This window comes from Diorhabda sublineata, chromosome 1 (assembly GCF_026230105.1).
Source record: "Diorhabda sublineata isolate icDioSubl1.1 chromosome 1, icDioSubl1.1, whole genome shotgun sequence".
NCBI classification, from domain to species: Eukaryota; Metazoa; Arthropoda; class Insecta; order Coleoptera; family Chrysomelidae; genus Diorhabda; species Diorhabda sublineata.
This window is the reverse complement of record NC_079474.1, coordinates 38,930,397-38,956,615: the sequence shown is the minus strand read 5'-3', so window position 1 is coordinate 38,956,615 and position 26,219 is coordinate 38,930,397. Positions and strand designations below refer to the sequence as shown.

At 28.5% G+C, this 26,219-nt stretch overlaps 3 protein-coding genes across 3 annotated transcripts; 2 read left to right on the top strand and 1 right to left on the bottom strand.

The window, feature by feature from the left end:
- The first annotated feature begins 451 nt into the window (after positions 1–451).
- Positions 452–8,104, top strand: LOC130442520 (lysosomal-associated transmembrane protein 4B). Its single transcript, XM_056776688.1, has 7 exons — positions 452–637; positions 2,135–2,253; positions 2,497–2,671; positions 4,210–4,348; positions 4,413–4,569; positions 4,785–5,090; positions 5,226–8,104. The coding sequence occupies exons 2-7, from the start codon at positions 2,146–2,148 to the stop codon at positions 5,463–5,465; spliced, it is 1,125 nt and encodes a 374-aa protein (XP_056632666.1). The 5' UTR covers positions 452–637; positions 2,135–2,145; the 3' UTR covers positions 5,466–8,104.
- Positions 8,105–10,255: 2,151 nt separating this feature from the next.
- LOC130449613 (protein deltex) lies at positions 10,256–19,011 on the bottom strand. Its single transcript, XM_056787555.1, has 7 exons — positions 18,602–19,011; positions 18,393–18,544; positions 18,161–18,335; positions 17,865–18,077; positions 17,518–17,742; positions 16,213–16,552; positions 10,256–15,296 (listed from the first exon to the last, which is right to left on the bottom strand). The coding sequence occupies exons 1-7, from the start codon at positions 18,798–18,800 to the stop codon at positions 14,963–14,965; spliced, it is 1,638 nt and encodes a 545-aa protein (XP_056643533.1). The 5' UTR covers positions 18,801–19,011; the 3' UTR covers positions 10,256–14,962.
- Positions 19,012–19,221: 210 nt separating this feature from the next.
- On the top strand, positions 19,222–25,189 carry LOC130452727 (GTPase Era, mitochondrial). The gene is made up of 6 exons (XM_056792148.1): positions 19,222–19,545; positions 19,621–19,745; positions 21,372–21,546; positions 22,847–23,015; positions 23,087–23,293; positions 24,994–25,189. The coding sequence occupies exons 1-6, from the start codon at positions 19,327–19,329 to the stop codon at positions 25,173–25,175; spliced, it is 1,077 nt and encodes a 358-aa protein (XP_056648126.1). The 5' UTR covers positions 19,222–19,326; the 3' UTR covers positions 25,176–25,189.
- The last annotated feature ends 1,030 nt before the right edge of the window (positions 25,190–26,219 follow it).

Below are 26,219 nucleotides of genomic sequence, written 5' to 3'. Positions count from 1 at the left end.
TCACCCCTCGAGTCCATGAAAATGAATTAGAAATAGGTTATCTATTAAATCAAGCATATATAACGAAACATACATTAGTATACTATAATGAATCCACGCCATATTGAACTGGATTGTGGCGATATTGTACCGATGAGAAGGTGTCCATGTGTGACAGCTTCTAAATTTTCTATAAATTGTTTAATATAATGAAATATTTATAGATAAGATAATCACTTTTTATCAAGTCACAATATTAATCAATACATTTCGATATAAATCAACAATATAATTTCGATTCATGTCGATATTACCAACGGACATACTGTATATTTTGGATTACAAATTAAATTTAAACATGAATTATTTTTATATGTTAGTAAGTGAAGTTATGACTAACCCGATTATCTTAGCCACTTTTTCACGAGAAATAATTTTCAAAATGTTGGTAGTACTTGAAATGTTTTAATGGTAGCGCGAAAAATTCCCTATATCTGTGACATGTTTGCAGTCTGCATCTGGAAAGTAAAAACAAATACTGAATTATTTTGTTTTATTTTTGTGACTGTGAAAAAATATATAATATACCAAGCCGTAGGAAAATAACTTATTTTTACTAGTGTTCTTTGGAAATAACTCTACATTAATCGACTGTCTGGTACGTATAAGAATGTCGTGATAAAATTTTTGTGACACACATTAGGTCACGAATACCTTACATTCTTATTGGAATTATTTAACAAGATGTTTTCATTTATATGTTACATATCATTAATAGAGTCTTAATTTTTAATGAAAAAATATTATTTGATTTGTTTTGGAGATGTAAATGTAAGAAGTGAAGTTTCCAAATAATATGGTTGTTTTACATATTCCTTGCATACCATCTTATAGTGAAAATACTTATTTTCATTAATACAATTATTTACATATTCATTTTGCATGGGTAAAGATAAAGAACTAATGTTATAAAATGCATAATACTGTTAGGTGTTAGCTTACTCATAGTTATTACGACTGAATAATCTTTGATATAATTTGTGTTTGAGATGTAATAATAGCATATTTTTATGTAACATTAAAAATTGTACTTCTAAGTCACTTGTAAAGGATATTATAATCCTGGATGAATCATGTTTTTGCATAACCTATTTATTATTCAATTCCATTAGATGCAAATAAGTAGAACAAGCATACTAACATTGTCATCGATAGACAATCAAATGGAAATCAGCTTAAACATTTTTTTGACTCATTAATTTATGTCAACATATTCATTCTTGCATTTTTTCTATGTATTGCATTAATAATATGTATTATATTGTGATGTAAGTGAAATTATAGTGTTCCAGTGCAATTAAAATTGGGAAAAATGTGTAAGATTTGTTTTACTAACGCCTAAATCTTAAACTGCACTTAACATCAACCAAAATCTTGACAAAAGTTGTTTTTGTAAAAGAAGTTGCTTATTGATTCATACCAATTTAAACAAATATTTATACAGAAGTACCTTTTACTGACTTTTTAATGTTCCAAAACTAATATCAGCACTCCAAATTACTAGTTTGCAGTTGAAAGATTTTTTGCAGTGATGTTGTGTCTCATTAGTCTTGGTTTTGTTCTGATTAGTATATATGTACATATCAGATATAAAATAAAATGAAATTTTTTTAGTATATATTTTTAAATAGGTAAAACTATTTGTATACAATTTCAAGCATGAGTTTATGTACTTACTATAAATTATGATCTCATTGTTATATAACTTGACAAAATTAGAAAGTAAACAGATAAAGATTTATAGAATCTGTATTATCAGTGAGTAGAGAAAAACATATTTATGTTCATAACCCTCACCTTACTCATTTTTGTGATTTTATTTAAATCTCTCAATTTATATCTGTTTGTCATAAATGTAATAATTTTGTAAAATTATTAACTTTACAAATGTTTTAAAGATATAGCTTGCCAAAATCAAATTATTACCAAGTATATTTTTGATAACTGCTATTTAGTAAATGATAAAAATATAGATAGGACAAGTAATCCTCACCAATAAATTAGCAGAAATATTCCTTTCTTTGAATTTCTAATATTTTCTGTTATGTTTAATTGATTGCCATATATAAATAATTTCTGTATTTATCTTTTACAGATAGAAAGGATATGTTTACAATGCGGTTAAAATTAGGATCAGATAGAAATAAAGAATGGACATGTTTTTTTTGTCTACATGTTCGAACAGCTACAATTCTTTTTGGAATATGGCACTTGGTAAGTTTTAAGTATACTTATTCCTGTTTCACAGTTAAAAGTAATAAATTGAGGATATGCATTAATTCTGTATCTCATTATTTATTATGTGATTTCCTATAAAAAATAAATATTAAATTGAAATGAATCCTTACAATAATTTATGTGTAAAAACATATTATTTTTAACACAGAGTTTAAACTATATCATTTTTTTATTTAGAATTAAATAAAAATGATTTTATAAAACATTCCATAATTTTAGGTATTGCATATTTTGGCCCTTGTTGTGCTTGCTTTAATGATGCGTAACCACCATGTACTTATTCAAAAAAATGAAGAACTGCAGAATGATTTCTTGCCAACACCTTTAAGTAAAAAAGATGATGATAATCCTTACTATTTACCTACCTCACAGGATAGTCGTAAAATATATTCTGGTAGGTATTAAAAATTTATATATATATATATATATATATATATATATATATATATATATATATATGTATATATATATATATATATATATATATATATATATATATATATATATATATATATAAAAGTATCTAAATGTTCTTGATTTTAGGTCTCTTCTATTTTTAAAATTAGTTTTTTTTGATAGTTTTTAAAAGAAAGATATATTTTGACGTTTCGATTTTTCTTTAAGTCTTTATCAAAATATGATATTGACACTGACAATTTGCTTATTTATATTGATCTATAGATCACCTTCATCACGGATATCAAAATAAGGATAAAATCAACTTAGAACTTTGTTCCAATAAGAAAAATTAATTTTTTCTTTGGTTCCCACATTTCAAATATAGCGGTAATCAATTAAATTTATTAGAATTTACAAAATAGAGCTATAAATTTTACTTAAATTATTTAGATCTTTTTTGTCATTTATAGCTTTTTCGTTCTTATTAATGTGAACCATTTCTTCTTTTTTTTTCCTTACCATATGTACAAGGACTTTCCCAACAATTATCGAATTATTTCAATAAATATTATATTAGTATAAGTCATAGAGGACATAATACATTATCCAAATATTTCACTAAATTAAAGTCTAAAACAACAAAAAACAAAAAAAGTAATATTATATATCAAGTGCATGTACTAATTGTGACGCTGTCTACATACCAAACAAATATCTCAGTATTTAGAAAATAGTCTAAGAGGTCATCAATACCATAAAAAAAATAGAACTGCTTTAATGAACCATAAGATATCAAAAAACCATAAATTCAATTATAAAGATTCAAAAATTCTTATAGCGGAATCTAATAATAGCTATAAATAATCTGCTTTACGAAAACGGATTATCAAGTGTATTGAAGTAAATGGTGGGCATTTTGAGCATTTGCTTTGAAGTTTTTTATTTTTGTTTACAAATTTGTTATTGTTACATATTTAAGGAATAATAAAATTTTTTTATGAAAAAATTAAAATTTATTGAACTTTTTAGAAGCAAATAACTCGATAACCGATTGAGTTACACGCATGAAAGAAGAGGAACTTTTTTTTGTAGAATTTAACGCTTTTCAATATTTTTTTATTATTTTAGTTGTAAGTTTAGCCCAAACTAAGTTTACTTTGATTTAATTAACACAAACAAGTGTAACTAGCGCCCTCTATTAGCAATGTTAAATTAGAGTGCAAATTATGATCCCTCATGCCAAAAAACGTAAAATTGTCAATTTTCAAAGAGAAATTGTGAAAACATAAAAAATTATTGCAAAAATCAAAATTTAAATTTTAAACACCCCGTATCTCGGAAACTAGCAATGCATAAGGCATGTTGAGCAGAATCATCAAATTTTGAGGTCTAGAATCTACAGTTCAGAGATTGGATATTCTTAATGAATCACCCTGTATATATATATATATATATATATATATATATATATATATATATATATATATATATATATATATATATATATATGATTAATATGCTTTATTTTTTCAGCCGATATTGATATGGGAGCTTTAATGACTGTCTGCACATTATCAATTACCCTTCTTATGGTTTATGGTACTATAAAAGGAAAACCCACTCATGTTTTACCTTTCTTTTGTTTACAACTTTTTGATTTTGCTATTACAGCGTAAGTGAATTGCAATATTTATTTATAAAAATATTTAGAGTTCAGTTTATGTTTTATTTCATAGACTTACTGCTACTGGTTATTTTTGCTACATAAGATCTGCTCATCGCCTGGTTGCTGAAAATTGGAACTTACCGCTTCGTCATGAACTGCTTCAACTCAGTCCCCAAGTTCTCACCCTAATTGTATTATTAGCATTCCTGTTTTCGATGTTGTGGAAAGTAAGTATAATGATTTTTCATATCAGCTGTATCTAGATATCAACCTTGAAAACCATTCTAATTAAATTTTACTTTTATATTTACAGCTTTATGCTAAGATTTCACATTATACTCATTGAAATTCTTTGCTCATGCTTCATCTAAATTTAATTTGGTGACACAATTTATTTTTGTTTCTGATGTTTTTACTTAAATTCATATTTTTGTTTTATTAGGCTTATTGGATAAGCGTAGTCTGGCGATTGTACAAATACCTAACATTCCGTCAACAATCTAATCGAAATGCAATTCATTACATTATTCCCGAATCTGATCACCGAGGACTTACCGATCCTGACTATCCAGTCCTGTTTCGTGACCAAGAAGCATCTTTTGGTTTAGCTCTAAAGCAAACTCCACCACCCTCCTATCAGGATATCATGGATGAACAACCGCCACCTTATCCTAATACTACTCAGGTTGTGCAAGAGACACCTAACCGATTTAGAATGCTTGGAATTTCACCAACTACCGAAAATCAAGTAAGTTACTTCAATTTGTTTTTAAAAATGAAAAATACAACTTATTAATTGAAACTAGTAATGTTTCATTTTTACTTTGCATTTAATCTTTAAAAAAGAAAAAACTTTCATGAACATGATTACATATAATTACAGGAACCTAGTACATCTGCTGAATCGATCAATGTTACCTCAGTAATTGAAACAAGTGTTGAAGTTACAAATCCTATAAGTCCCGAAACTCCCGAATCTCAACATGTCAATCAAGATACCCCGATATCAAACGAAGAAGCTGAAGAAGAAATTGCTGTTGTCATTGCCGAAGAAGACGCAAGAGAAAACGAGGAACAGAAATTTATTGAAAAAAAGCCAACTGATAATGTCACTTCAAACTAAACGTGTCAATTACGATCTGAATTATTTCATTTACTTTCAAAATATCACTTTACCTGGAATTTAATATAGATTATCCAATTATTGTCGCCAATTTAGCTAGTTCAATTTAAAAGAATAGAAAAATGATGTTTCAAACACTTTAGCAATGTGATCTTTCATTTATTATAAATTTAGTACAGTATTGCATTGACTTTGCACTGTTACTGTGTAGAGATATTTATTTGGTTACTTAATTGTTATGATGATGTAAAATATGTCTAACTTAATTAATATATACATATATGAAAAAACAAATGTTACAAATATATTATAAAATACTGATCTGCACTACATTGTTAACTAAAACTGAATTAGTGTTTTGGGGCACATTAATGTCCTTAAAAGTACTAAAGTAGTTTGACATTTATGTTTACAAGGTGTAAAAAGTAGACATTGCAGAATGAACATTGATAACATGTGTGTGCATTTCATTCACTAATCTCAAACATATGGGAGTTGGCTAACTTCTAAAGCCTTCCAATCATGTGTAGCAATTCTTTTAAATGTTGATAATAGGTTCCATGATTGAGATTATGCGATCAAATAGTTGGCAAATGTGATTCATATTCGTGAATAAAACGTCTTGTTTCCAGTTAAACAGTTTGTTAAAGATGGTCTATGTCATTTCTTAATTATTGCATAATTTTATATAATGAAATAATAAATTGTGCTGCTCACAGATAAAACAATGAAGGTCTGTGTAAACTGGTTCAGACTAAGATAAGTAATCAGAGGAAAATAATACAGAGGTTCGTTTAAGTGAGTATAGTTAATCATGACAGGAACTGATACTTCTATACTTATTGTTAAGGAGAATCTCATTACTGTCTTTAAAAGTTTTAAGTACAGTTGAAGTTGTTGAATTTCAGTTAAACATGTTAGATTAAATTGCCACATTATTTCATATCAAACCGCATATTTTTAAATGTATGGAGTTCTGTGAACCTGCTGACAAACAGCTGTTCGACCACTATCCGCAACTTGCCATGAATATAGAAGATATTATACACATCCAAGTAAATATAAATGTTGCCATCTATCCAATACTTTCCTAATATCTTTTGAAATTCGCGACGTGAAATTATATATTTACTGTGGCCATTTAGCAACATTAGGCCTTGATGGGTTTAAGTGAAAATTTCATCCAAAATAATATGTTGTATAATTAGTAGGTAGAAATAGATAAAATATCTTAATAGATAGAGTTTAAGAAAGTTTTTTTTTTGTTTTATGAGTTAACAAAAGGCTTTTGTTATTTAAAAAATAGACTGTTACACACATTATAAGAAAAGACAAAAGAGTTAAGAATATATTTTTAATATAATTTTTCCTTATATACTATAAAACAATTCTACGTCTATTCACATGTTTGCTATATACTTGAAAACCACTGAAGAGATTTTTCTGCATCTATTATACGTTAGGAGTGTTTAAGTTGCATACAAATACATAACAAAACCACTTATCATATTATTGACACGCATCAAATTGTTATCTATCAAAGGATACATCATTATGTATATTTCAATAGATCCATTGCCTTTTTTTATATATAACGCAATAACAAAATGTAGGTTGCTGCAGCAGCTTACATGAGACTTGTACATCCTTTACATTATTAAGAAAAATAAAAAAAAGATGCTGTTGGAAAAATTATAAGTTCTTAGGAAAAAATTTACTGTTTGATTTACAATTTTAGGCAACTAGTGGATTATACAAAAAATTTAACTAGAATGCCCCCGACGGACTTCGAGTGTTCCAAAGATATGTTTTTCCCAAGGAATAGCAAACTATTGGAAAATTGAAAACATTCGTAGATATTTGGAAGTCCTGAAATAAATAAAAATGTAAAATTTCAATCAAAATGTAAACAGGTATTCACTATCCACTGTGATTTTTCTTAAATTTGGCTCAGTGGTTTTGACAAAACTATATATTATCAAGTTCTTACAAAAAAAAGCTTCTTTATTGTAATTTTTGGGATGTTCAATGTTTTCAACTGAAAATATAAAAGGAATAAATTGAAGCAGCACAACGTAGATTTATTCACACTCGCAAACAAGTGGTGGGACATTATTCCTTTAATACAGAGCTTTCGATGTAATAGTGTCACACAGTGCCGTCCAGACATGACTGTTTTACGATATGAAGTTTTATGAGTATGTACGCACCTTTAGTTATTTACTTTATGAAATTTTTGTGCTAATTGGTTGAAATTTATCAAACTACCTAGGAACTTCCATCGGAATGCTCTTAATGTATAAAATATCAGTATTAAAACATTGAGGCATTCAATTTTTTGTAATAAAAATTGATGTCACAAAAAACAAATATAATAGGCAGTCAGATTGCTAAGTAGAAAGTTCTCGAAATTCATAGCTGCTCAAAGTTATTCTACACTTTTGAACTTCATAAATGATTCCTCTATGTACAGTTACAAATATATGGTCTAAATACATTCTCTTTCTATATTGTATGTAACAGTAAACCACAAACTGTTGTAAATAAAGATGTTCCAACTTTAACATTATATAACTTAGGATAGCTAATAATATATCCACAACTGTAGGTAGTGATAATAAATATTGATATATCAGGGCTACAAATGAATGTAATCCAACTGACCCTAAGACATTTCTTTGTAGAGTTAATAGTATCTCTTGATTCCCATTCAATTTTCCAAAGAAAGTCTATAAATATAGGATTTGATATTCTCAACCTCTCTAAAACAACTTCAGTCCCATTTACAAGGAAAAGAAAAATATATGCGTGACACACTTTCCAATGAAGTAAAGTATATAGAAGACATGCAGAACAAAACACTTACTCGAAACAAAACATGGAGAGTTAAGCCAAAGATGGTATACTGGCTATACCAAACAGTCCTCAAACCCATGTTCACATACACTTCGTTTGTTTGGTGTGTGTCGAAAATTATAAAAATAAATGCGAATATCCTACATCCAATGGCTCAAGTACCTCGAAGGTGTAGTACTAATATCTTGCGAAGAGAGTCACCAAAACTTCAGGAACCGTTGGTGATATTCATACTGAACACACTGTGTATACCAACACTCACAATTACGCTGTCTGACGTGCGTTTCTGATAACCAAGTTATCGTCTTCAGAGACTGAAGCCAAACAGTGTGTTCAGTATGAATATTGCCAACAGTTCCAGAAATTCCAACTTAGTTCAGAAAAACAGCTTCCTTTGGAGGAATCTACGTATTTTGAAAGTAGATCAATGAGATGTAGGTAGAGTTTGGCACAAAATATCTTCTAGATATCGGTGCAGAGTGGCTGAAAAGCCAAAACGACTCCTAAAACAATCTTTATATTAAATTTTTCCACTATAATAGTACTAAAACAGTATTCTTGCCACTGAACTAGTTGGTGCAAAAATATTAGTACAGTTTATCCATATTTGGAAGCCAACAGAATATGGTGTAGCTATGTATGGGTTTGAATATTTGTCATCTAGATCAAGTGATGACCGGTACTAATTCAAGATAATAGAATCTGCAGTGGCACATAGAGTATAAAGAACAGAAACATTTGTCAGGTAGTCCTTTGGATTGAATTTCTTGTAATATGAAAGATATCTATTTAGTTCTGCAACTTTAATCAGGTGATGATTACATTTATTATAATCGACGATAACACATCGACGAACGATGTGTAAATTTATTCTCTTGGCTAAAATATTTATTCATAGGGTTGTGGAAGCAAACAGTAGTATGTATGGTCAAAATATTGATAAATATTCTTCTTTAAGTACAATAGAAGATTTATTTTGTTTCAAAAACCACTATGCCATTTTTATTAATAAATAAATTAATATTAAAAATCCTGTTTTATTGTAAATCTTCCTCCAAAATTAAATCCCCATTTTTTTCCTACTAAAAACATTTTTGTATAAAATTGAGAACATTCTATTAATGATGTGCTAAATCCAAATAATTATATTTTTAAAGCTATACGAAATACTATTTTCTAAATATTACATTTTTTATTTGATTTTTTTGTAGTCTATAATGTGGTCAAAAAGTAGTAGAACAGTGTAATAATACAGAATCATTAATTTTTTTTTAAAAAGATCTTAAAATTTGTTTCTGTTATACGGTAAAGTGACTAACGCCGGATTCCCACCAGGGGTCCACGGGAAACTCGACAGGTCTACGTTAGGCGTGACAAATAATGGGGGTCTATTTTCAGAAGCTCAGCGATTGTTAATGGTAAAGACTTCCATATTCAGTACAACGCGTCGAGACTTGCCGTTGCCGCGCTGGCTGCCGTCACGTCCGCAACGCTTGCTTAGACGTACAAATTAATACTTGCGTGTATGTGCTTATAATCTTGCATAAACTTGTTTGATTCTGCATCAATCTAAATATGAATGTCAAGGATAAAACTACTCATTTTATTGTTTTCTTACAGTGTCTGTAGACCTTGCAAGCGAATTATCAAGCGGAAAAGTCATCTTGAACTAATTTAAAAAAACTATATGAGAAGTAAGATATTTTATATTCAATCTCATATAGTCAGTTTATTTTTTTATGTGAATCTGCTTTAATTTTATACAATATAAATAAAGCAATGACCAATAGATTTATAATGAATCGTTCAGCAGAAATATGAGTTTACTGTCGAATACCCTTGAATGGCCATCGCGAAGTTCCATCATAAATAAATAAATATAAGCTGAAATTTGTTGTCCAGGATAATTAATAAAAGAATAGAAGATGAAGAAATGTTTGGCATAAATTTATTCATTTGGAATGAAACATAAAAGTCTCATACTTACAACATAGTTTGTACTAAAAGAGTATCGTTAAAAAGAATTTTTTACATGTTAATTATTTAGGGTACAATACTGTATATATGGCTAGTATATCTATACATAAAAACAATAATAATGAAATAATAAACAATACAAATAATGAGAATTTGTAGACTACAAAATAAAATAAACATTTTAAAATCAAAATAATATTGCAAAATAATATCACACGATTAAAAAAAAATTGCAACAATATGTTTGAACAGTTTCTCTTTCAAAATATTGGAGGTAATTTATGTAAAGCTTCTTCAAAACTTATAGCAATTCAATAGTATAAGGTACTTGCATGATTAGAGAAAAAAATAGTTTTGGATAGTTTATACACAACTTTTATTATAATTTTTTAAAAATCTGTGACAAATATTAATTGACAAAAAATTTTGTAGGTAGTTTAAATATTTCAGTAAGGCCGCCAAATTGTGTAACCTCATAGGTATAAAATGAAAACTGAACATATGATACAAGCAAATTCTCTCGATTATTCTAAAATAAGCGTTATTATCAAACTTTGATTAATCTGAAAAATAGTATATAAATCCTATAAAAATCCCACGACCAAAACAGCTGATAAAGTTTTTTTTATGATGCCAAGAAATTCGAATATACAACAAAAATGGTTTGAAAGCGTTTGTTCTTCCTGTGAGATGTAATTATTTTTGTTGCCAGGATTATTTTAATGTAAGTAAGATTCGAATTAAACTTATTTTAATATTTTATAGTAATTAAGTTTATTATGTTTTTAATTTTTAACGTCATTATGTAATAATATAAGAACTTAATCTATAAAAGGTTTATTCACTTTATTTACTTGATATATAGAAAAATGTTTTATTTATACGTAATTAATAAATAAAAACTGTATTATAACAACACACGCTATGTTGCCGGCAACGATAACCTCTTAATCATAATTAAATCTATGACGTCACAACTGAAAACTAATGAGAATAGTTTTCTTATGTAGTTGAGGATGTGAAATTTTCGCGTTTTGCAATTCTTTAAATATTATTTTTTCGTTTTTCATTAAATATTTTACTTTCTGACATTATTTCATATCAAAAACTTATAAATAAAAATAAAAAATGCAAGTACTGTATTTTGACCTACATATTTAAAAAAATAATCTCAATGTATTCCTTCATAACAATAAAATTACAATATTTTTCTCCTATTACTAGCTGTTTATTATTTGAAGATATATATTTTTGCTAGCACCCTCCAATTAAGTGACTATTACGTTGAAGTTGCTTTTACCAATACTCTGACAAAGGGAATTAAAAAAATTCAAATTCTAGATTAGGACAGATTTTTTTCCAAATTTCAACTTTTCAAAAGTTATGAAACTGTTACAAACGTGAATTTAGTTTGCATTAATATAAAATTTCGAGACTGACTGAACTATTAAATACCTTTTACATTAGTGTATTTCAGAGAGTTATAAATAGAACAAGTGAAAATTTATTAACCAGTGATTCATGCATATTCTAATCTAGATTTAAAACTACAAATTGAATGGCATTTTTTCAGAATGACGATTCTTCCGACATTAGAATAATTAATACCAATAAATGAAAGATGAGAAAAATAATTTGCGCTAAGGAAATACATGAAAATGTTACTACTGAATAAGCACATTTACAATAATATAAAATTGGATAAAAATACAAGAAAAATATGAAATGCAACAACATTTGCTCTCCTAAAAATTAACTAGATACAACAATGAATGAATACATCCTTTAAAATGCATCCTTGTTGTCTCAGACTACAGAAAATGATGAGTAGATGTTTGTTGATTATTTGAATGCATTTTTTCGACGAAAATCAGAATTCATTGCAAGATTTACTAGAATTTTGTGATCTAGATACACAGACAAGGATGAAATGTATTTTTCATACCCATTGATATAATATTCCACTCATTATAGGCGGAAAATCGACATACCCAGTATATTACCACGTAAAAATTTGTATTGTGGCATCCTAAAACTATTTGTTATATTTTAATTCTAATCTATTTATACTAATGATTTTCTATATAAATAAGAAAAGAAATAAATTTTAAATTAATGTTTTAATTCAACATGTCATTTTATAGATTTATTATTGTCAAAATTAATAAAAATTTCGAGAACAAGTTCTAATTTTAATTCAATTTTTCTTCATCTCCTTCTTTTTCATAATCGTCCCTCTGCTGCAGAATTTCAATTTCCTCTTCAACGACCTTTGTCTCCAAGTCATTCATGATTTCTGGGTCAAAGTTTCTATTATCATTAATATCGGTTTGATATGGTACAGCATTGAGACAAGCTTGTCAATTACACTTGCCACAAAGTAAAGAGCACTGAACCCCGCTTTTCTGCACCCACATCTTGAGACACAGCCACTTTTGCAGTTACAGAATATAGTCATAGGTTCCAGGAATTCGTTACGCATTGTCCAATCCCATTCCTGGAGCTGCTCCACTCGTTGGTGGAATATTTGATAACTGCACAGGTTTATTGGTTAGATTTGTGGACTTGACAGATAGTACATATCGGAGATGATCGATACTATCCACTGATTTGGAGCGTTATGAACTACTGATAAGGTTTGCATTTCACTCTTAAATTATCTATGAACTGGACAGTTTTCTTCTTCAGATGCTGCAGTAAGTTTACGGATTTTAAATAAGTTCAAAAATTCGGCAGCAGCTAAATACTTTCATGGCTCTCTCGACCGATCGATAGGGAGGAACTTAAACGTTCCACAAGCTTTGATTGGCTAAACCTTATTATTAATTGATATTAATGTATGCGTTAGTATAAAAGTTGTAGAGAATTGAATTCTCTACAATATTGATAATAAATACAAATAGCATAAAACCTGTAGAAAACGAAATATTTGTAAAAAATGACTTGATTTCAAAACTTGGGACCATCCAATTATATATGAATTTTGAGAATAGTTTTCAGATGCCAAAATACAAATTTTTATATGGTAATACATTGGGTATGTCGATTTTCCGAATTATTCACCTAATTTGGCCTAAGATGACAGGACTATAATAGGTTTTCGAAGAGGCAAAATGATATGTCGTTGGTGCACTTACAATGAATAGAAACGAATTAATAGTATTTCAAAATTTTTTTTATCAAAAACTATCTTTATATCATTGGATTTATCCATTGCAAGCCTTGAGCAAAAGCCATGAAATTGAATGATATTATAGATCCAACTGAGTACATTGCATACATTACATATATTTAAAGCTTAATTTCAACATTTTATTTAAAGAAACCAATGATTATAGAGAATTTTAAATGTACTGTGGTTTTCAAGTAACAAAATATTGAAACATTTTTTCAATTTCAGAAAGATTTTTTTTGAGCAAAATGAGGCATTACCTTTGGAAAGTGATTTATTGATTGCTGATGAATACATTCTGGTTGAGTTATTCTGCCTTTTTTGTCTTAAAATTATTGGACAAATAATGTGTACTTCTGACTATGTTGACTGTAATAAATAGATTCAAAGCTAAATTAAATCTGTTTTCAATTTACTTAGTCACAAAAAATATTGGCCTTTTGTAAACACTCAAAGATCTAAAATTATATTCTTATTACAGTTAGTTGAGAGCAAAGAAAAAAATCCCTTCATAATTCGATATTAAGCTGAAACTTATCAAGTACTAAAAAATCTTGTTAAAAATATGTCTCTCGCGACTAGAAAATTTTTGAGATTTTGCAAATTGATATTAAGAGAATGCAATAACTGACCTGTTCTTGCAGTTCTTAGATAGTTTGAGATCGCAATTTTGTGAAAAATAAATGCACACCTCTTACTAGGCATATTTTGGACTTGCTGTCTGATTTAACACTTATTTGACAAATCATCACGAAATATATATAAAAGTCTAAGAAGTAGGAACAAAAAAAATATTAAAAGAACAATGTCGGAAATCATATTAATTGTATCAATAATCTACCAGTGAGTTTTTTTAAATTTTCATATAGTATACATAAAATTTGTTTCTGTATTTGGCATAAGATGCTTAATGTTTGATTATTGCATTAAAAGGAACAGATCTAATTTTCTACAGTTCAATGAGAAAATAATGCCTAATCTCCAGCTGAAATAACCAAATTGATATCTATGAATTAATTCATTTCAATTTAATCAAAATGTTCTTCATAGTGTCAATTATTATCTCAATAAAATATGTTTGACTAAATACCTAACTAACTACTAATCGTATAAATGCTTTACAAATATACAAAATACATCTTATTAAAATATATTCGGGTTCAATTTTTTCATACATAAAATATAGTTATTAATCAGCCTTCAAGACTTTTTTAAAGTTCTTTACTTCATAAATATGAATAGCAAATAATAGAAACCAACCTTTTTAATTGTCAGAACATTTTTGTAATTAAGCAAAACTGTACTAGAAACCTGTAATAAGTCATTAATGTCACAGTCATTAATATGGCTGTGAATTTTTGTATACATTACAAAGAGCATATGATTTACCTATAAAATCTTCAATTCCTATTGTGATATAACATATTCAAAATTAACCTTTTTATATCTCACATAAACTACTGACCAAAAAGAAGCTTGACTCAGATAAACGTTATCTTTTATAAGTTTCTTCCTCAACAACTCCTAACGCCTCCAATTCTCTTATAACATTATTAATATAAGCAGGATCTGGATAACTATGGCCATTGGTATTCGGACCAATTTCAGTCTTATGGGGAATGTTCCAAGATACTACATCTTCACAGCCAGTGGTATGGGACCTACTTACTGTAAAAATGAGTTTTCGGTGCCAAGCTGTGTTTAGTAACCTTAAAACTTTTCTCCCTTTGGGATTATCAGGAAGGTAAGCAACTCTTGGAAATCCCACAGCATAATACTCTCTGCCAGGATTCGGATGTCCAGGACCTTGAATTCCAGATTGGATGCTAATAAACAAAATTCATTTGTTAAAACAAAAAATTATTGAGTATAGGTATTAAGAAGAACAATCAAATATAGTTTATTCAAGACAGAAATAATATATAGGTTATATAAAATATTGTATTATATTTTATTGCTCAATTTTGAGAAGTTTCATTTTTGGCAAACAAGTCCATAGATATGCTATAGATTTGCTTGATTTTTCTTGACTGAATTTTGTACCAGAATTAAGTTAAATATATACCATTCATTAACATTACAAAAGTGAAAAATAAAAATTATACGGCACAGTAGTCAGACTAGTCTCTATATGTTTTGCACATAATAAGAAATAAGTACATTGCATACTGCTAGTAAGACTAATCAATTTATTGTCAGTATTTTAAAAAGCAAAAATGTTTCGTAAATTTTTTAAATATCAATCTCATATTATGTTGTTACCAAATACAATGTTTACAACCCCTGCATGAACAAAATTAAATTGTCCTAAACAAGTTTCAATAACCAACAGAAGTTGAGACTGTTTTAAGTTTAGTTTCGAAAGATTCTAAGTTATATAAACGCACTCCAGACAGTGTAAATGTGTTTCTAGTGAGAGTAAACACTGTGCTTAGTACGAATAATCAATGGTTGCAGTGATTTTAAATTAAAAACATTCAACTCTTACTTTTTATAAGGAGATTACAGATTACAGTGTTTACAATCAAATGTTCTTAGGAAGAAAAATTACAACTTTTTCGCAATAATATATTGAAAAAGATAATTCATGTTGTAACTTATTATATAAAAATGAACCAACATATTTTTAAAATTTTTAAGTATTGTATAGTTACTTTTTGAAAATACGAGGTGTGACTATCAAATTTATTTATCTACACAACCCTACAGCTCAAGCCCAATGAAAAGGATCATAATACTCACTTATAAATAATCTGAATTGTCCTGCAATTGGGATGGCCAGGTAAACTTCTTTCTACTCTCCTCCATTCCATTGTTCCATGTGGTTGATTTCCATGTTTTTCTCCATATATACATCCACAAACAGCACATTGAATATGTAAATGTGAACCTGTTTCTTGTTGCTCACTTAAAGCATAGTTTAAGCAATCGAGATGTAATACATGATTACAAGGAAGAGCAATCACTACTACATCAGGTTTGAGTGGCTGCCTACACACCGGACAAGGTTGCCTAGGTGCCCATTCACTTGATTTTGAAATTCTAACAAAACGGGATATTGTAGCACTTGCTGGATCTAAACCTAAAAAGGATTAAAAAAGGAATAATACGAGGTTTGCTACTTAAGTTTTAAGATAGACAAGTAAAAACAAATATTTATAATTTTGTTTTTCAGAATATTCTTCATTAAAACCAATATATTTTTGTATGTGTTTGACCAATTTTCAAAGTATTTTTTCTATCTTAATTGAGGTACCTCCAAAACATGTAATTTGAATGTATCAACAGCTTCTTCAGATGTAGAGAAACATTGTCCTCACAATTTATTTTTGATCTGCAGGAATAAGGGTCCCAAACAAGGGCTATCCGGCAGATGACCCATCAATTTGATGTTTTGATTGTTCAATTACGTTTTTGTTCGAACTGATGAGTGAGAGTTCACATTGTCGTAGTGGAGAATGATTCGACTCCTGCAATTCGTATACCTGCTTTTATCAAACACTTCTGGCAAACAAATACTGTTGTACCATTCAGAATTGACCGTTATGTGGTGCTCTAATCGAATGATGGCGACATGTCGAGTTATTCCCGAAAAACAGGCGACCATTAGCTTCAAAGTGCTTTGTGAGCAAACAACTTTTGTTGAATTTGGCTTGTCTTAAAAGACCCATACAGTCAATTGTTACATGTCTTCTGAAACACCTTGATTGAATTTTTTCAGCATTTTCTGCACCTGACGGTGCAAGCTTTTTTTTGACCAGCATATTCACATCAGTGTATCCTTATCTTACTTATGTTACTTAAGTAACAACCTTTGAATTCAAAATACCTAGGAACTTTTAAAATTGTTTAAAGGAATGATTGTTAAATTTTTTTAAAGTACAGATTATAACTGTTTTCAGACAACAGCATAAATATCTTTAGAAAAAAACATTTTCTTGGATAACTGAAGTAATGGTATTGGAGTGAACAAAAGCAGCTTTTAGCAGTATAAGTTTATGAAATCAATACTAAATGTTACTGTGTTTCTTCCTACAGTTCACTTACCTATTATTGAAGGTAAATCTTCTACTACTCCATCATCACTACCACTACAATTTATTAAATCTGCAGTTGAAGCTGTAGCTTGACTTTCTCTACTCTCTTGGCTCAAGTAAGTTGAGACAGTGTCTAGGCTAGGCCTTCTTCCTGATTTTGTACTGCTACTATCTGCATCTAATAAAGTTTTGTTTTCCGTATTTTGAAATATTGGTGTAGTGTTGGATTTGTGTCCTACAATATGAATCTTATTGGAAAGCATACATATCAGTAACATTTTGACTTAAGTTATATAGATGTAACATTATGTTTTAAAAGTATTATTAAGTTCATAACTGGACCTAATTTGTACTTACCAAATATGTTCAGATTATTTAGAATTTGTCTTGCTAAATTTGTAGTATTGTCATTTCCAGATTTTACTTTAGTATTTGATTTTTTTTTACTAGTTGATTTCTTATTGTTATCTGTTTGATTTAAAATTGCACTACTACCTATCACTTTGGTGCCTTGACTCTGTGTAGAATTATTTGGTTTTGATGCATTCCTTGTATTTGAGCATCTTCGCCCTAAAAATAATTTAAAATTACCATAATGGTTCATTATGAGACACCTAAAATCTTTAACAAAAAAATGAATGAGTTTTTACTACCTGCAACTGGTGCCAATTCTTCAAGTTTCACTTTAACTAATGGATATGGAGCTTGTTTTATCCTTCTCACATTACGTATATATCCATTAGTTAACCATCTTTGAGTTAAATTGCTAAAATTAATTAAATAAGGAAATCCCAAGTGTGTTTTACTCATATCTAACATTTGGTTCCCCTTAAAATTGAAAAAAAAATTAATAGTTTAATTTAACTAAATGTAATATAATTTTACCTTTGCCCAGGCGTCTTCTATAAGACACTGAATATCCATATCAAAAGGATGCCATTCTTGGTTGTGTTCAGAGCCAGAACACTCCCATCTTGCACCTTTACCAGCTGGAGAAGAGGGTGAATAGCATTTTCGTCTAACTGGAACCACTATATCTGGAAAAAATCGAATATAAGTAATTAATAGCAAATAATAAATTCCAAAAAAATTACCCGAATCCTCTAGTTCTTGGGTTAAAGTTCTGAGATTAATGAAATAATTTTGTAATGTTGGATCAGCATCAGATAAAATTACTCGAGTTAACTGTTTTCCTTTAGCCCTTTCCAGGTGTTGACTAACTGCTGGGCTGTAGGGCTTCCAATAACCTGACCTAATTTCATATTCCCACACAACCACTGCGTGACCAGTCATGATTGAACAAGTTAATTATCTGTTGATCATTTTATTTTCACTAATTAGCTTTGTTCTCACTCATTACAATATCTAAATTATCATAATAGAAGTCAATTAAAAGAATATAAACATCATTTGGTTGATTATTAAGCTGTATAATTTATGCAAAAATTTGATTTGTTTATTTTCTTTTTGTAAGCGAGGACATTTCCGTCAGCAACTCAGTGTCATTTAATTATCATGATAGGCCAGTTTCTCTAGTTTATAATGCTCACATGACGTCATTAATTACTTAGCCACTGTACCCACCCGATATATTTGAAAGAATTAATGAAGCCAATTTATTTTCTTGTGTACTTATTCGTTTCGAAATTTTTATTTTAAATTGATGCCCCAAAATATACTTTTACTACAATCAAAACTGGGTTCGTAGTTCAATGAACTGATGTTGATTGGTAGTAAGTATTGACATTTGATTTTAGTCGCTCATTTTATAGGTTATTACATGGGAGTCAAATGTATCGTTTAACAAAAATAATAAAAAATGTTATGTCCGTGCATGGGAAGATTTATATTTAAAACAAATTCCTCTTTGTGGAGCTCCAAGGTTTTTTTCTCAACTATAAAGCAAAATGTCTTGGATTCTTCTACACGGTTAATGCCGGAAGCATCTAATTGTGATACTAGATTATTGAAAGTTGCTATTATAGGAATGCCCAATGCCGGCAAAAGTACATTTATTAACGGATTAATGGATAGAAAGGTACATTGATTATAAAAATTATCAGTAATGCTCTATATTCGTTTAAAACGAGTTTAGAATGTATTTTACTTTTAGGTTTGTGCAACATCTCTGAAAGTTCATACGACAAGATCAAAAGCAAAGGCAATCTTTACAAGAGATGACACTCAAATTGTTTTCTTTGACTCTCCTGGGCTAGTGAATGATAGAGAAATGAAAAAGTATGTGAAATTTTAAAATCTCTATTAGTGTCAATCACAATAAAGTTGCATGTACCTACTAGGAATTTTTGTTGAAAAACTTTTGATAATTTAAGAAAAAAACAAGCTGTGTCATATTTATATAAATAATAATCATTGAGTAAATTAATAATCATCTATTTTTGTGTATATCGACATTCCGGAAGTACAGTATTTATGTATATACTGAAGTTTTATTTCCCAAAAATTTGGATTGAATCTTCCTAATTTCAACCACTAAGTGCAGATACATCATCGTTTCTCTTGAAATTACTCATTGTTCTAGATAGCAACTGTCATCTGTAACTATATCCAGTGATTTCATAAAATTTTCATATCTAAATAAATAAACAGGAAAGAGAGAGAATTTTGGAAACAATTCCATTAAAGTCACACATTTAAGTATATGTATGTATGTTGGGATTTACGGTGTGACCCAAATGATCTATTGTAACTCCATACATCTGCGTGAGGAAGTTATTCAGGTTTTTGTCAAAAATTACTCCTATTTACCTGTTGCACGAATTGTTTCATTTAATGAAGGTAAAAACAGCTGATATTCGTCTATGATGATAACACCCTATGGTGGTTCTAAGTGGAACTACAGTTGTGTATGGGAAGTGTTTCTTATATTGTCTATAGACATTTCTTTTTGACACATTTTTTAAGTTACAACATTGTTCTTATGGAACAGCAATATAATTATTGGGAACATCATTTTATAAAATAAATATTACTGAGTTGGAATGGAATGGGTGGGTCAGACAGTGTAATTGTGATTGTTGGTGTAGTGGTAGTGTAAATGGTGTGTTCAGTAACAATAAACAGGAAAAGCTAAGAAATAGAAATAATTATGTGGATGATAATTTGACATTCATAAAATTCTTTCATTATTTTGTTGTTGTAAATTTTAACTTTGGATTGAAATGTCTTGTAGAATTTTTCGTCATTATTCATAAGATTTATGAGCATAATTTGATTATTTTAATTTTTTGTTAAATTCACGATTTGATAATTTAATTGTTTTAATTTTTTGTTAAATTTACGATTATGCCCAATGAAATTCTCAAAGTGCTCCGATTTTCGTAATTCATAAACGTATTTTGTTGTTTTTTTAAATCAGTATTTAGTATATAGTAAAAAGCAGGTACACTGAAGATCTGAAAAGGGTTTAATTGGGTTTTCCTTAAAATCTTATTGTAAATAGTTGAAGCACATACTATGATACAACATCCTCGGTGCTACAGGTTTTCTGTTGTAACCTACTGAAGGAAAAAAATATAAAATTTATCAAAAAAAAAAAAAAAAATTAAAAAAAGTCCCCAAACTAAAAAGGATCGTTTTTACTTACCAGGACTCTCTTTTCGTTCTCTTCTGGTCAATAGTCGCAGCTTTTCCTCCTTAACCAGAACAGCACAACTTCTCACAACAACCACAATCCCAGCCCTGCAGAAGAGCAACTCCTATATCAGGGCCAACTCCAACAAACCTCCCTTCTTTGAAAAATCTTCCTTAACCTACCTAAAATAATTCCAACGAATCTCTCTTATGAAATAACTAATATGCTATACTGTGAGATTTCTAATTTCTCATTTTTTTTGGTTGTAGATTCAATTTACAAAATACATTTTCAAGAGATTGTAGATCTATATCAAAGGAAGCTGACATAATTGGGGTGATACATGATGCATCAAATATATGGACAAGAGAAAAATTAGATATTAAAATAATTAAAATATTAGAAAAACATAAGGAGAAATCAAGTTTTTTAATTCTTAATAAGGTATACTCATGAAAATATATATATATATATATATATATATATATATATATATATTTATTTATATATATATATATACTTTTTCATTTTGTTTTTGTCAATAATTTCAACAACTCATTTGATTAATTATCTATATAATAACCAATTTCTATAACTAATGATATTTTTGAATTATTTTTAATCATATTTTTTATATAGTGATTGTTTTGAGAAAACAAAAGCTGGAAATAATTTAGAATATTATAAACAAAAGTTATAAAATCAATGTTTTCAAAATTTTTCTTTAAGACATTGCTTTACCTATACTGCTTATCGCAAAGAGCCATATCCCATTCAAGTGAGAGTTATAATTTTTAAACAACCTAATACATCTATTCTCCTCCATTGCCCAATTAGGCCAATTTCTTATCAAAGTTTGATAGTCAGTTTTTAATGCTTTAGTGGGGAAGTTTTATCTTGAGGCAAATTTTATGGTATGATTTGCTGAGGCTATATGATTCCTAATAACTCAGGGACAGAATCTAAATTGAGCTGTAACATTTTTGGTGTAAAAATTGACGAATTTAATCTAACTATAGATTTGTTTATTATTAAAGCACAATATTTCTTACCTATAATGATACCAGTTTTAATTCTGATAAGAGCTAGATCATGTGCAACATACCTATCTATTGGCTTAGATGTTTTTTTCATAAAAAATATTAATATTTGTTTGAAATTTCAATTTACAAAAATAAAAGTGACTTGGGAGATATATTATCATTTCTTCAGCTGTTAACTTCAACAAAGACATTACAACTAAGAACAAAGTTTCTTGCTTACTTTGGATTATTGCTTCTTTGCTTACTTTCTCTGTCTATATCATTGTCATAGTTGATTATTCTAATTTTTGCCATATGATGTTTTTTTAGATTGATAATTGAAAAATTTTTGTAAATATAGAATTTTGATTAATTTTAATTATCATCATACCAGGCAAATATATATGTAAATATCAATAGAATAGAAATCAATAATCATTAAACATTGGAAGGTAACTTATATTTTCTTATTTCTCATAATTGGTGAAGTATTTACCTATTTTTTTACTAAACTCTGATAATATCCTTAAGTTTTTAACTACACGCCTATGGTGAGTCACATATACTCTCTTTACAATGTTGCCAACAGGTATGAATATGGGATTTATAAATGAAACATTTTGTTTTTGTATTATAATGTTTTTGAGCTTCTTCCACTTTTCATTCCATTATTTTTCTAAATATTATCAATAAATTACAGTAGACTGAAAAATATTTTTCAGGTTGATAAATTAAACTCAAAAAGAAAATTATTAGATATTACGAAAATTCTTACCGAAAACTCTATTAGTGGTAAGCCTATAGGAATGAGAAAAATTTTTGAAAAAGAGTGTATTGAGAATAAAGGATGGCCCTATTTTTCCAATATATTTATGGTATCTGCTTTGACAGGTTAGTTAGATTAAGATATCCATATATCTTGTTTTTAATGTATAATTTTTCCCTATTCATCATTTTGATAGGCGACGGATTAACGGAAATTCAAGATTACCTTATTACAAATGCTAAGCCTGGAGAATGGATGTTTCCAGAAGAAGTTTGGACTGACCAGAATCCAGAGTCTATAATATTGAATACAGTGAGAGGTGTTCTACTTGATTATTTACCTCAAGAAATACCTTACAAACTCAAACCAATTATGGAATATTTTCATGTGGATGAATTAACAGGTATTTTTCAGAACATACTTCTGAAAAAATTTATAACTGATTTTTCATGTACCAAATCTTTTTTTGATAACAATATTCCTTTCAAAGTAGCCTCCTTGGGCAGCTATCAAATGGCAGAATTGTTGCTTTCACTCTTGCAGTATTGGACATATATGCCTTATACCTGTTTGGTACAGTCTGTTTATTGTTCTCGATGGTTCCAATATGATGTCCTTTCAAACTATGCTCAATTTCAGGAAAAGGTCACAAGGTCTCAAATCGGAAATTTTACTTAATGGCCATCCTTACAATAAAATCATATTTCATTGATAGTTCCTGTGTCCAGTTGTGAGGCACCATTTTGGTATAAAGATTTCACACGTATAAACAGTCTGTCAAAATTTCATATACAGTTTCAGTGCTTGAATGTAATTGTTCACTTATTCCCATATACGGTTCAACGACTGTCTCACACATTCAAGATTTCCGACAGTTGCAGGTCTCTTTGAGTGCGATTGGTTTTCAAGGTCTTTTTGGACAGATTCATCAAGTTTAATACAAATTTGATTGCATAACGTTGCTCTAAGTTCTAATGCTCTTTTTGGTAACATACAAAAAAAAACAACTTCACTGATGGTACTGTAAAATATGTATGGATTTTATGAAACTGAAATTTGAAACAAGGAAGTGAAAGGGATAAACAAACTTCATTATAGCTTCTTTTATCACTTTTCTCACATGGTATTATCAAATGATTGAAGGACACTATGGTTATTGATAAAAAAAATTTTGTAGGAAAGAATTGCAGTTTCTGAAAAACTGGTCGTTTTGATGCAATGTAATTATCATAACCTAAAATTAAAAAATAAAAGCATAATTTGGGGTTATATAAAATCGTGAATAATTTGTATTAAAAAAAATAAACTCTATCAATCTCAAAACTTTCCAAATTCTGGAAAAATTTCTTTATCAAAATATTATTTCAGAGGTTTTATGTTTTGATTGTACCATATATTGCTGAATAACAATTCTTAAAACTAATTACTATCCAATGCTATACATAACAAAAAACTTGATTAAACTGATCAATCTTTAAATTCAAAAGTAAAAGTATTTATAAATTATTTAACTATAGAAAAAAATTTTTAGACTTCACTTAATATTAAAATTCAGACACAGTTCATCCTCTCCTACATTAGGAAGTGGAGTATAAATACTATACTGCAGCTGTACTAAATTACTTATTCATTTTATGTTAAATAATCAATTATTTAGGTCAAAGTATTGTATATGTATATACTGAAATAAGGAACATCTCCCATTCAAAGGATAATTCATAATTATCTGATATTGTATATAGATTATTTACTTTAGAATAATCTATGAGGAAACTCCAGTTTATCTCAATGTTTATCCCTAGTTATTTCTCTAATCTTCTTTTCCTAATTCCCTGGATACAAATGTATATGAAGACTTCATTTATACACAACTTCTTCATTATACATTAACTGCGAAATACACACACTACTTCGTCATTTGTATTTTGAATAATAGTTTTTATTTTGGTGTTATGTAAAATAAATGGATAATAGAAATTACATATGCAGAATAAGAATTAACAGAATACAGGATTTCTTAGCTAATTTTATTATTATTAGAAAAAAAATGAGATCAATACAGATTACAAAGGAAAAAATAACAAAAATAGTTTTCATTTCTAGGTAAAATTAATACAGTCGTCTTAATTGATTGTCCAACATCCAGAATAGCAAGACTCTTATCAGGTACTTCAGATGGAAGACTAAGGTTACTAACTGAACAGATTCAAGGAGATCTTCAAAATGCGTTTAAAAATTTTGTCAAAATACAAATTATACCTAAGTATACTGGAAGTTCGAAATAAATTTTAAAAGCTAGCTTTTTTGTATTTCCCTTAATTTATGATTTAACAAGAAAGTCTGGGCAATAAGATTCAAGGGAGAATTTCAAGGTGATGTTTTGATGCAAGGACATGCAGTAAACGGAAGCAAAGGGCCTCCGCTTCACATTCTGGTTCATAATAAGTTAGCAAAGATATTGATAAATTTTTTATGCATTTTAACACTCACAGTATCGACAGATCCAATGAATAGTTAAGAAAATAACCATTTAGTAATAAAATCACAAAATAAAACTTGAAAAATGAAATAAAAATAACTATGAAATGATAAAAATAATTTAAAAATTTAATTTAATTATTTGGCTTTTTCTTGAAAATTTAATATGATCAAAATTCATAACAAAGGGCTCTAAAGTTGTAAACAGGTTTTATTTTTGACACAAGTATATGGTTTTTGGTGAGGTGCGCGGGTCTCACGTGAATTGAGCGCACAGGCACATTTAGAAAACATTTCGTGCATCTAGCGCACATTAACTGTGTCGAATCCGAAAGATCGTTCGACGAGCGCACAAGAAAATTTGACCTGCCGAAGTGAGTCCTAAAGATGGGCAAACTTACGAAGTTTTGAATAATTATTATCATGAGGACAAAATGAAAAACCATCAGCAGCATCTAAGATTTTCTAAAATGAGCAAATGTTCAATATTATATAAAATATTGAACAAAAATTGATAGAAAAAATTATTCTTTCTAAGAATAAGTGCATTTTTGATATAAGTTTCAAAGTAATTAAAAAATTGCGTATTTTGAATTTTCCACAAAAAAGCCTTTTAATTTAAGAATAGTTAGGTTAGGTTAGGAGTCTATGACTATGAAAAAGTATTAACTCTTTGTTACTCTGTTGTTAACTCTCTTATAATTTTTCTTCTTTTATTTACGGTAATAAACATTTTGAGTTAAATACAGGAATTGAAGATACAGTCTTTATACAGGGTGCGGCAGCATAACTTCCTTTTTTCAAAAGTTAATGAAACTTATTGTATGAATCAGAAAATTTTTATTCGTTTT

Excerpts from the sequence above, each read along its gene's own strand:
- LOC130452727 (XM_056792148.1), top strand. The coding sequence starts at position 19,327 with ATGTTATGTCCGTGCATGGGAAGATTTATATTTAAAACAAATTCCTCT. Across the intron at positions 21,547-22,846 it reads GTTTTTTAATTCTTAATAAG|GTTGATAAATTAAACTCAAA; the intron begins GTATACTCATGA and ends AATATTTTTCAG. Across the intron at positions 23,294-24,993 it reads TCATGTGGATGAATTAACAG|GTAAAATTAATACAGTCGTC; the intron begins GTATTTTTCAGA and ends TTTCATTTCTAG.
- LOC130442520 (XM_056776688.1), top strand. The coding sequence starts at position 2,146 with ATGTTTACAATGCGGTTAAAATTAGGATCAGATAGAAATAAAGAATGG. Across the intron at positions 2,672-4,209 it reads TAGTCGTAAAATATATTCTG|CCGATATTGATATGGGAGCT; the intron begins GTAGGTATTAAA and ends TTATTTTTTCAG. Across the intron at positions 5,091-5,225 it reads CACCAACTACCGAAAATCAA|GAACCTAGTACATCTGCTGA; the intron begins GTAAGTTACTTC and ends ATATAATTACAG.
- LOC130449613 (XM_056787555.1), bottom strand. The coding sequence starts at position 18,800 with ATGACTGGTCACGCAGTGGTTGTGTGGGAATATGAAATTAGGTCAGGT. Across the intron at positions 18,545-18,601 it reads CCAAGAACTAGAGGATTCGG|ATATAGTGGTTCCAGTTAGA; the intron begins GTAATTTTTTTG and ends GATTTTTTCCAG. Across the intron at positions 17,743-17,864 it reads AAATAATCTGAACATATTTG|GACACAAATCCAACACTACA; the intron begins GTAAGTACAAAT and ends TTCATATTGTAG.